Source organism: Myxocyprinus asiaticus, chromosome 22 (genome assembly GCF_019703515.2).
Source record: "Myxocyprinus asiaticus isolate MX2 ecotype Aquarium Trade chromosome 22, UBuf_Myxa_2, whole genome shotgun sequence".
NCBI lineage: Eukaryota > Metazoa > Chordata > Actinopteri > Cypriniformes > Catostomidae > Myxocyprinus > Myxocyprinus asiaticus.
In genome coordinates, this window is record NC_059365.1 from 19,068,534 (window position 1) to 19,080,617 (window position 12,084).

General features: G+C 38.2%; 1 protein-coding gene across 5 annotated transcripts in view; it reads right to left on the minus strand.

Annotated features, from left to right (window-relative positions):
- Positions 1–12,084, minus strand: part of LOC127413261 (fibroblast growth factor 13) — a 210,151-nt gene that overhangs the window by 22,549 nt on the left and 175,518 nt on the right. For all 5 annotated transcript variants that reach the window (XM_051650236.1, XM_051650240.1, XM_051650237.1 and 2 more), the window contains one exon: positions 1,240–1,438. In XM_051650236.1, coding sequence (XP_051506196.1) covers positions 1,240–1,438 — 199 coding nt within the window. The remainder of the gene's footprint in view (positions 1–1,239; positions 1,439–12,084) is intronic.

Here is a 12,084-nt window from a genome sequence, read left to right on the forward strand (position 1 = left end):
TTAGTGAGCCTGGTTTCTCCCAAGGTTATTTTCTCCATTAACCAACATCTTATGGAGTTTTATGTTCCTTGCCACAGTCGCCTACGGCTTGTTCACTGGGGTTCTAAATACAATTATTATTTAACTATTTAATTATTGATATTTATACACAATTTACTATCATATCTAACTACACAATGAAGACTTTATAGATATTACAGTTTCATTTTCTGTTAAAGCATGTTTTTCTGTAAAGCTGCTTTGACACGATGTGTGTTGTGAAAAGCGCTATACGATTAAGTTGGTCAGTGAAAACATTGGAAATCTTTTCTTTGTACTTTTGTCAGTTAAATAAAGGATTAGGATAATTAACAGATCACAGATTCTTGTTTTTATTGCATTTTACAAAATGTCCCAACTTTTCTGGAAATGGGGTTTGTATTTTGACTGGAAAAAGAACCACAACAGCAAGATGCCATGTGAGCCACTTTTTTTTCCCAGTGGCACAAACAAAAATGTAGCACAGTACTGCCATGGTATTTTTCTCAAGTACAAGCAATATGTGAGTTCCCTGGTATACACTAGTGAAAACTTGCCTATTTTCTAATTTAATAAAATGTATTTCATTACAAATTATATTATCAGCATAAAGCTTAGAGTGAAAAGTTAAATTATAAATTGACATGAATTTAAAAATGTCTTAATATTTGGCTTTTGCATTCACTCGAGCAAGCATGGGTTCCAAAAGATTGTACAAAACCTGATGATCCATGTTATCCCAGTATGATTTGAGAATATTCCAAAGAGCATATTGTGTGCTTCACTTGAATAGATAGAATCTTACCTTTTGTCGAAAGAAGTTAATGTGGTCAATAAAATTGTCAAATTTGCTTACATCTGATTACTGACCTAGAAACGGTACAAAATCTTAATTTTTTTCAATCTCATTTTATAGCATTGTCTTTGTTCCACATTTTTCAAAAGCCCAAAACTTGACTAATTCAAGGTTTAAATTGGACTTTAAATCCTAGATTTTCAATGTGGGCTCAGTCTTTTGGACTGCACTGTATATATATCAAAGAACAATGGTATTACCATCTGATACTATCACTGTACCTTGGAAAAACCACATATTTTGTCAGTGTTCATAAGATTTGTCTTTAATATCATTAAAGCTAAATCTAATGAACATTGACAAAAATGATAATGATATTAAAGCTAGCAAGTTTGAGTCAAGACAGATGCTAGGTGGTGAATTACCTTTCAAAGGCTTGGGAAGGAAGTGTGCGGCTGGCTTGTTTTTCTTCACATGGTTACCCTTCATGATCTCTCCTTCCTTGTTCAGGCCCAGGTACCAGCCCCTGCCTGACTGCTGTTGTCTGTAGATCATGGAGGAGTATGTCACGTAGTAGTTCTCAAACACTGATTCCTTAAACTTGCACTCTGGTGTGAAGTGTTCCTGGAGAACAAGAGAGTGAAGAGATAAAAATGAGCCTAGATTGGAGTCAAACTAAAAGTGATTAATTTGTACAGCAGACAGTAAGGGCACTTGTGTAGATTGTGTAAAGAAGCATAAGTACTGGTAATACACACACAAACCTGTACTGTACAGACATATACACAACAGGCCAAAAGTAGCTGCTAACCTGCTAGTCAGAGGATTGCGCTAATTTGACAATTCCCTTAACAGAAATAACATAAAACCAACAAAGAGCAGGTGTGTGTGTGTGTGTGTGTGTGTGTGTGTGCATTTGAGCAGAACTGCTGCGTGACAACAACGGGAGACATGCTTTGAGTTTTCATCACATCTGTACTGTTTGTCCTGTGTGACCAAACAGAAAATAAAGTTAATTCTGGATTACTACATCAAATTTATCCTGGGCTGACAGATATAAATAATAAGATGTTTATCGAGAGTGGGTAATTAAACTCTATTATACACTAAACCGTCATGAAATCTAGTTTACATGAGGGATGTATTGCGTGCTTGTTACTATGTGGTTAACTTGCATCAAGATGTCTTTTTAAGGTCAATGAGAGAGTAGTTCATTACATTAATTTATGATGAGTCATAAAAGCCTTTATTTTAAAAGATCACGTTGATAACTTGGTTTATATTGAATTTTCAACATGTTGTCTGCTGAGTTCAGTGTGGTTAAAGACCACCTCATCTTTCACTCCAGCTGCAGCATGGAGCACCACAAGCATGGCTCATGCACCCAATTTCAACTGTAACCTGAAGACACAGGCTGCGTCTGAAAACTGGTAAATGCTGCCTTTGGAGGCTGTATAAGGAGGTACGATGAAATATGCTGCTTTTTAAACTGCTCTGAGACCAGATTCCTTAAGAGTTCCATTTAATTAAAAATTCTGTCGTTTAAAACATTAACTGATTAGGCAGCAAGGCAGCTCCCTAAGATTTCGGATGCAGCCAAAGTTAATGTAAAACAGTCCTAACAAAAGAGTAACTCCAGTCCTGGCATCCTCCATCAGTGTTATTGATTTTGTTGTTGTTGTTGCTATTGAATTGCAGGTGCAAACAATGTCACAAGAAAAATGGCCGATACTAGATGACGTCACTATGGGGGTTACTTTTGTGAGTTCCCGATTTGCTGCAATAACAGCTTGCACTCTTCTGGGAAGACTTTCCACTATACTGTATGTAGTAACATGGCTGCAGGAATTTGCTCCCATTTAGACACAAGAGCATCAGTGATGTCAGGCACTGATGTTGGGCGATGGGGCTTGACTCAGTCAAGTTCTTCCACACCAGAGCCAGTAAACAATTTCTTTATTGACCTTGCTTTGGAATAGAACAGGGCTCACCCCAAACTGTTGCCACAAAGTTAGAAGCACACAATGACCTAAAATGCCATTGTATGGAGTAGAATTATGATTTGTCTTCACTGGTATGAATGGAGTAACCCAACTCAAATTAGAGGGGGGTGTCCACTATCAGTACTTTTGGTCATACAGTACGTGGACACCACCTTCTAACTAACATTTCTAATTATTTCAGCAGCACCCATTATAACAGGTGCATAAAATCAAGCAAACAGCCATCCAGTCTATGAAGACAAAATTGTTTAGTAGACTGGGGTGTACCTTTTTTGTTCCAGCATGACAATGCCCCTGTGCACAAAGCAAGGTCCATGAAGCAATGGTTTACTAAGTCTAATGAGGAAGAGCTTGACTAGCCTGCAAAAAGCCCAGACCTGAACCCCATTTAACAGCTTTGGGGTGAATTGGAATGCCAAATGCGAGTCAGGCCCCATTGCCCAATTTCTGCACCTGAGGTTACTGATGCCCTTGAGTTTGAATGGGAGCAAATCCCATTCAGATCCTTCACAAAATCAAGTGGAAAGCCTCCCCAGAAATGTTGAAGCTGTTATATCAGCTAAAGGAAATCCAACCCCCTAATAATGCCCTCGGCTTTGAAAGTAAATATTAAATATAAGCACGTGTGTGGTGCGCAGGTGCACACGTATAGTACTTTTGGCTATGTAGTGTATATCGACAGTTCTTACCCACAAAAAAGTGCTTTCACCAGTATGTATTAAACAATGTTTGGTCCCAGGGTACAATTGTTTTTGTTAAAATCACTACTTCCTCTCTTTTTTTCCTGTCTTGTCTAAAAAAAATCCTTTACCCTGTCTTCTCTGCTCGCTCTTTTGCACACTCTCTCATTAGCACTTCCAAAACCAATCTATGTCCTGCCGTTGCATAAACAAGTCTATGGATCTGGTGGTATTGAATGTGTGTGAGTGCACTGTGAGCACTTGATTTAGACATTATAAAAGCTTGCCTCCCACTAGGTCTGATCTAGTATTGACTATGTTCTTCATTAGGATATTGCAAACAGTGTAAGAGGGTGAAAAGATGAGAGGTGGTACATAAAGTAACAACAAATTCCGTGATTTCACATGTTATCTTGCTAACTAATTCTTTTCAAGGGGTGTCTAACTCATTCGCCTGCTCAATAAAGCATTCAGAATTGATCAATGCCTATGGAAAGCCACAGTAACACACCCACTGTTTTTCAAAGACTGGATGGCATGAAAAACTGTATTTGTGTATTTAAACCCATGTCAGTATGATTATATAATTATTATAATTTATTATTCTTGGTTTTTCAAATCCAAATGCTTGTACCATATTCATCTCCTTAAATGTAGGAGCTAAGTAAATCTGAACAGAAAGTCATTAGGTGATGTTAGATTAATATCCACGCTGAGCCTTTGGGCTGTTGTTGCAGTAACTGAACGGCTGAGTTAAAATGGACTACAGAACCTCAGGGTCTTGTGACTGTAATCTTTACTGTTTGAGTGTGGCAAATGATGTGGAAATATTACAGAGAGAGCAGTAAATTAAATTATGTTTTTATCAGAGCCAAGGGAAGAAAGAAACTAAATAATTAGTGTGTCACTCTGAAATGACCACTAGGAGGAGAGTTACTTTAACTCAGAGAGCTTGATGCATTTGATAGTTAGATCTACAGCAGGCACAAGATTTATAGGGGAAACAGCGTATGAAGCAACAGCAAATGTAGTTATTCCTTAAGCTCACTGCGAGAGTTACAGAAGTAAGTCTGCACATGAATATTATGCCAATAGTTTCTATATATATATATATATATATATATATATATATATATATATATATATATATATATATATATGACAAATGTGCAAAAGTCTGATTGTATAATTAAGCAATAAGGTTCGAGGGGCCGTGCAATATTGTTAATATAGTCACGGCTGAAGGGTGTTGTTAGGTACGACACAAAGTGTAGTACTTGCAACCCCTTTAAGGCCTGGGTATACTTTGTTTTTCAGCATTCCAGATCGGTTCGCCTCCGGTTGACCACATTGCCTTTCAAAGTATACACTTTTGACTGCGAGCGCATACGAATATCTTAGATGCATGAGCACTAAGACTGCCTTTTGATACTCTTTTAGTACAGCGCATGCCAGGACAGATGAGGACTGTTTGCATGTCAAGAAAATCTGGGCCACAGACTGTGCTGATGACTAAATTTTGCAGCATTTTGGACAACCGAAGTATACTTTGGCCTTTAGCCAGGACTATTTTCACAATATTCCACTGCCTCGAGTGCTTGCTTTCACAAACTGATTATTACATAAAACAATATTAAATACACACATTTTCTTTAAAACAGCATTATACTAAGCAAATTCAAGTGCCATTTGCTAGAAGATTGTTGCGATCACGTCATGTCAGAGGGCAACTTGGGAATTCTAATCAGAGCTGTTCACGTCCTTGGAACTCGATAGTTATCCATTTTTATGGCAACACTCAAAACATCAAAGCAGCTTTGTTGTTGATAACAGCAAAATATCTATCATTGCATTAATTCACCTCTAATTGTTCTTTAAGAATAAATAAAGTGCTCTAGGTAACAATGACATAATAAAATGGCATTTCAAATGGCATGTGTTTGTCATTCTAGAAATTCCACAAGATTTACAGTAGATTATTTGCACCTATTTCAGTGATATCTGACAGTTAATAGGGACGTTTTCTGTGTCTTTTCATAAAAAACAAAAATCTCTTAAAGCACCTTTAACTGTTGAGGCTGCTGACATATTGGATGTCATGACTGTAAAGTTGGAGCTTTCATAGAATTCTGAGTTTACAACTTGTAATTACGAGTTCTCCAAGGATGTGAATGCTTTAATTACGAAAGTCGGAATCTCATAATTACGGTAATTCTGATATGATGTGAAAGCACCAATAGTCCCTGATGCAACAGAATGTTGCTATGCAACAAAAATAATGAAGAGTGTTGTGCAGTCAGAGGCACAAAAATCATATGTGGACAGACATTGTTCAAGGGGGTGCCAACATTGATATTGCATACACCCCCGGAAATGGGTAGTTGCGCCCCTGTGTGTAGTGATATGGTGTTTTGCATCATACTGTAGCTGTTACTAAGTTGTGGATTAAAGCATGACTGGAACACTGTATAGACAATCTAGAATGAGTTTTTTTTTTTTTTTTTTTTAACATGGATTACATTTTTTACATGTAATAAAAACATACATACAGTTATAAAACATACACTATATTGCCAAAAGTATTCGCTCACCCATCCAAATAATTGAATTCAGGTGTTCCAATCACTTCCATGGCCACAGGTGTATAAAATGAAGCACCTAGGCATGCAGACTGCTTCTACAAACATTTGTGAAAGAATGGGCCGCTCTCAGGAGCTCAGTGAATTCCAGCATGGTACTGTGATAGGATGCCACCTGTGCAACAAGTCCAGTCGTGAAATTTCCTCGCTACTAAATATTCCACAGTCAACTGTCAGTGGTATTATAACAAAGTGGAAGCGATTGGGAATGACAGCAACTCAGCCATGAAGTGGTAGGCCACGTAAAATGACAGAGCGGGGTCAGCGGATGCTGAGGCACATAGTGCGCAGAGGTCGCCAACTTTCTGCAGAGTCAATCGCTACAGACCTCCAAAGTTCATGTGACCTTCAGATTAGCTCAAGAACAGTGCGTAGAGAGCTTCATGTAATGGGTTTCCACGGCCGAGCAGCTGCATCCAAGCCATACATCACCAAGTGCAATGCAAAGCATCGGATGCAGTGGTGTAAAGCACGCCGCCACTGGACTCTAGAGCAGTGGTAACGCGTTCTCTGGAGTGACGAATCACGCTTCTCCATCTGGCAATCTAATGGACGAGTCTGGGTTTGGTGGTTGCCAGGAGAACGGTACTTGTCTGACTGTATTGTGCCAACTGTGAAGTTTGGTGGAGGGGGGATTATGGTGTGGGGTTGTTTTTCAGGAGCTGGGTTTGGCCCCTTAGTTCCAGTGAAAGGAATTCTGAATGCTTCAGCATACCAAGAGATTTTGGACAATTCCATGCTCCCAACTTTGTGGGAACAGTTTGGGGATGGCCCCTTCCTGTTCCAACATGACTGCGCACCAGTGCACAAAGCAAGGTCCATAAAGACATGGATGAACGAGTTTGGTGTGGAAGAACTTGACTGGCCTGCACAGAGTCCTGACCTCAACCCGATAGAGCACCTTTGGGATGAATTAGAGCGAAGACTGTGAGCCAGGCCTTCTCGTCCAACATCAGTGTCTGACCTCACAAATGCGCTTCTGGAAGAATGGTCAAAAATTCCCATAAACACACTCCTAAACCTTGTGGAAAGCCTTCCCAGAATAGTTGAAGCTGTTATCACTGCAAAGGGTGGGCCGACGTCATATTAAACCCTATGGATTAAGAATGGGATGTCACTTAAATTCTTATGCGTCTAAAGGCAGATGAGCGAATACTTTTGGCAATATAGTGTACATACAGTAGATTTACAGCTATTGCAGAAGTGATGCTGAAAATGTCCATCATCATGTGTCCAAAAAGGTCCTCCACTCTCACTTACGTCCCACGACACTCTGTTTCCCAGCTGGCCTCTGGCCAATAGGAAAGCTTGAATGCTCGACGTACAAGCTTGAGTTGTCTGTTCTGTTATGAGCAACTCACACATACACTAAGCACCCACACACACTGACAGGAACATTTCTGATGTCACAGAACGGCCGTGACTTTGCACCTCCTATGAGACAGGCTGTCGGCTTGGTCCTAAACTACATATCGTCAACACAGGAAACAGAAAGTGTTAGGGAAGGAAGTTGTAAGGACTGCCACTATGTCAGCCTGTTGTCTGATATGTTATTACATGTCAGATCCTGGGATGTTGGGACAAATCTGGGATTGATACTTTGCATGAGATAAACATCACCAAAATTGATCTGCACAAGATTGTTAGATGCATCTCCAGTCAGCAATGAGTATTGTGGCCGAAACCCATCATGTCTTAGTGCCAATACAGAGAGAGTTCTCTCAGGAAGAGGACTGATAGAAAGGCAGCATCTCTCTCCATCCAATCTTCCAGTCAGAAGACAACTACCACTACCAGGCCTACCACTAAGCTCTATGCCACTTTTATAGCTATTCTTTTCCCACAACAACAGTAAATGTTTTAGCTGAAGGTCATAATAAATGCCAAAGACTGGAGCATAAAGCATTCTGCAGAGCTGCTCTCTGAAACAAATGGATTATTATCAGAAATTAATCATTATTATGATAATAACATAAACAAAAACAAAAGATGGAGTGCTGAAACTAAATGATTGCCTGTGTTTATAAGTGCCACAAGCTATTCACCGAATCCATAAATTAAAGTAGGGTTGGTCCTTGCACAACAGACTGGCACAATTTAAGTGTGTAGTTTCTGTGCCATTAGCAGCAACAAACAGAATTGCAAAAATAATTACTCATTTACATCAAATTAGTAAAATATTTCAGAGAAACACACCTTTTCAAGAGTACAAATGGATGAATTATTGGCTATTTAGACTAAACAATATATATATATATATATATATATATATATATATATATATATATATATATATATATATATATATATATATATATATATTAATGGTTGTGTCATACCACATTTAAATTTAGTGACATGTAAAATTTTATATGGTTCCCCTGTAACTTAAGTAAAACACATGTTGCACTAAGTAACCTGTGTATTTTTCTCCAGTGTGCAGGCTTCCTGCAAAGTTCATCTGTTAATACTAAAATTCAACATGATTCTCCACTTCTCTTTAAGATAAATCCACTTCAAGCACAATTCTTTTTGATGGTTTGTTAGCACCTTGGGAACTGAGCCATTCTGCATCGATACAGAAGTTATAATGAGCAAGGTGTAGTTTGATTTCAGAAACAAAGCCTTTATTTTGCATGTTACTGTACTGTCCTGTTATACTAGGTCAGAACATTTGTAACCGTAGGGTGTAATAAAGTGCTCTTTAACTAAACACAGTAAGTATTGATATCACAGACAAGAAGCACCATAACATCATGCACAAAACAAATTTATTTGTGTATTGTATAGAGCTGTCAGAATGAATGTGTTAACACATGCGATTAATTAAAAAAGTTTAACAAGTAATTTTTTCTTAATCGTGATTAACGCATTTACTGTTAATGCAGCATAAACCAGCATAAACACTTTTTGGAAAGGGCGGGACCTTTGTCATGTGTCTGCCCAGAGTCATTACACGGATACACACATCACTAAAACACTGAATGAGATGTTTTTTCTGCCTGTGCTTTTCGCATGAAGTTCAATGTGGCGCTTGACACTGGCATTGATGCCCTAACACGAATCATGAAAGCGGCTTCATAATTCATGATGTAGGAAAGCGGATAGCCACAGTATACTGGCATATTAATATTGTGGAGGATGAGAGTTTAAGAGATTTTATGCCCATTGCAATGAAAATGCAAACTATGGGGACAAATTCTTTCAATTAGTCAAACTCCCACTTAGATTTCAGAAAACGTTTAATGTTTCTTGAATTGGTGCTATTTTAGTGCATTTCTATCGTTATGCTGTGGAAGGCTTTGTTTGGAAAATGTTAATAAAGCATTATATTATTACATATTATCATACTATTCCAAATATGGAAATACATTTTGACAGGAAAAGAAGTATACAGTATATATAGTCAAATTTTAGCACTTGCAAAATCTGTGAATAATCACGATTACAAAGTTTAATTGACTGTCAGCCCTAGTATTGTATCAAACCTTTGTGCCCACAGGGGAGAGGAGCCCCTCTTAATATCTGTGTCATCATGACAAACTGCAACACTGCTTCCAGATGGAGTGTTAAAGATGTACATTGTGCAGAAATGGCATTTTCCTAATTGTCCATACCATTTCATCACCAACACTGATGCAAATTGCAGCAAGCAGTGGCATCATTTAAAAGTAATGGGGAAAAGCTACATGGAAATACAGCAGAGATTTTTTTGGCATCCATTAATGTCTTGTGGAGAATAGAGGCAATATTAAAATACCACAAATACTTGAATCTGTAATGAGAATAAGAAAGGTGAAGAGCTTGATGATCTTCTGGGACTGTGCATGAGCTGACAAAATCTCACCCAGTGATGGGAGGAGAAACAATCTCTCATCAAAACATAATGTATATAATAATAATAATAAAAAAACTACTGCATAGGTGTAGTAAAATGGATGCAGAATAAGAGAAGAGTGCCATTAAATGCTAAAGGCTGTGTAAAGCAAACCCTGAAAAGAGAGCAGGTTCTATCTCCACGTTTAATTATATTTAGGAGCTGCAGTCATGCTGTTGCCACTCACTGATTCGTATCTAATAACTTTTCCTCTGACGGGGGAAATCCCGCATTGCCCCTCCCTTTCCTCTGCTCTCCTTTCCTTTCCCAAAGGGCTTCCCCTCCCCGGCAGAGAAGCACAAAGAGAGGTTTGTGTTGTTATGCTTGTGTGTGCTTGCAATGGACAGAGTAGTCTCTGCCTCAGCCTAGATGGAATGCCTACAGTCAACTGATTGTCTCATGCCTATGATGTACCATTTGATACAAAGAATTGCTCCTTTCCCTTATTGCTTTTTTCTCTTTATCCCTTTTTCAATATTCCCACCTGTCTTTCAATGTCTTTTTCAACAGTTAACCTTATTTATTTGCTCCTCTTCCTCCATCTTGTCAATTTTTCCTCTATGTTTCCTCATGGCCTCTATATATCTTCCCACCATTCCCTCATATTCCTCACTCGATCTATCTCATTACCTTACCCACTCTCACACATTTCCAACTCCAATTCCATTTAAGGAAAAGGGTAAATGGGGAAGCTGACAGAATATATTCCAGTCAGGGGCTGTTCCTGCTGTACGGCTGCATAAGACCTCTCTAAACCAGGTCAGTTTACCTGTACTTCATTTTCCCTTTGGCTCAACCACTCATTCTCATAATTTAATTATCATTGAAGCTCAATATGTCTGAAATATCACCTATGAGCAAACCGCACTGTTGATGGCACTAAACTTACTGAAACGACTATTATTTGGTTTTCTTTTTTAGACTCAGGGTTCATACAAGTTAAGGTTTATTGATTTATTGTGTGTACAGTAATGTACTGTACTTGGAATGCACAATTGAATCTATGGGACAAGGCATTCTGGAGGATTTAAATTTTGCAGCATGTATATTATTTTTCTGTACTAAAATGTGTATTATTTAAGCAGTTATGTTGTTTAAATTGTCCTTTTAAGTTACAGATGAAATTCATGTGGGTGGAGTGTGCTCCATGTACTCTGCAGAGAGTTACGTCATGCCATTTTCTGGTATCCATGATTATTGCCTTTACTTGGTCATGACAGTTGATTGGATATATCTTTGAAAAGATAAGTTTAGTAAGTGATACTATCACAATAGATTCATGTTAACATGTATAATGTATAGGTCTTGTGACTATACTGTCTACATGAATGGATGGAGTCATACTGTATTATAGATCTGTATGTGGCACAAATAAATGCATTAAAACTGAATTCACATTTTAAAACAAAATATATATATATAATATTCAAAGGTTAATTTTATTATTCATAAGTGAACAAAAATCAATATTGTCAGCACTGTGTGATATCACATATCTGGAAAGCACAACAACAGTGACAACCATTACATATAGACCAAATATCAAGACCAAAGTGCTTGAATCAGACAATTTCAATTTTATTTATAATCAGGGGTTATAATTGGGAGATATATTTGACTCATAATTGGAGGCAAACTGTAAGTGTGAGCACAGGTTTTAGGATTTATGCATGAAATAACCGCAATGTGCTCACCAAACAAACATGATCCATAACGATCATGGTAACTTACCATAGTCTGTTATTTTCCCCTATTTATAAATACAAATCTCTAAAATGAGGATATATGTAATTCAGCACTGCCTGAGTTCTCCCTCTCCAAAGTGCTGGTTATGGCCACTTCACATGACAGAGGGAGTGTCTGTGCTTGCTCTCTGTACTCTGTGGGAGTCTAATATTAAAGTGCCTGTCTTTGCCTGCTTCTAATGACCCAACAATAAACTGATTTCCAACTTCAAATGCACCCGCAGAGCTGCTCACAGGACAGCCCACCCGTCGCCTTCGTTCTGCACGCACCAATGCACAGTGACTGTTATCTGATCAACTGTTCATTTTCAATATGCTGTTATTAA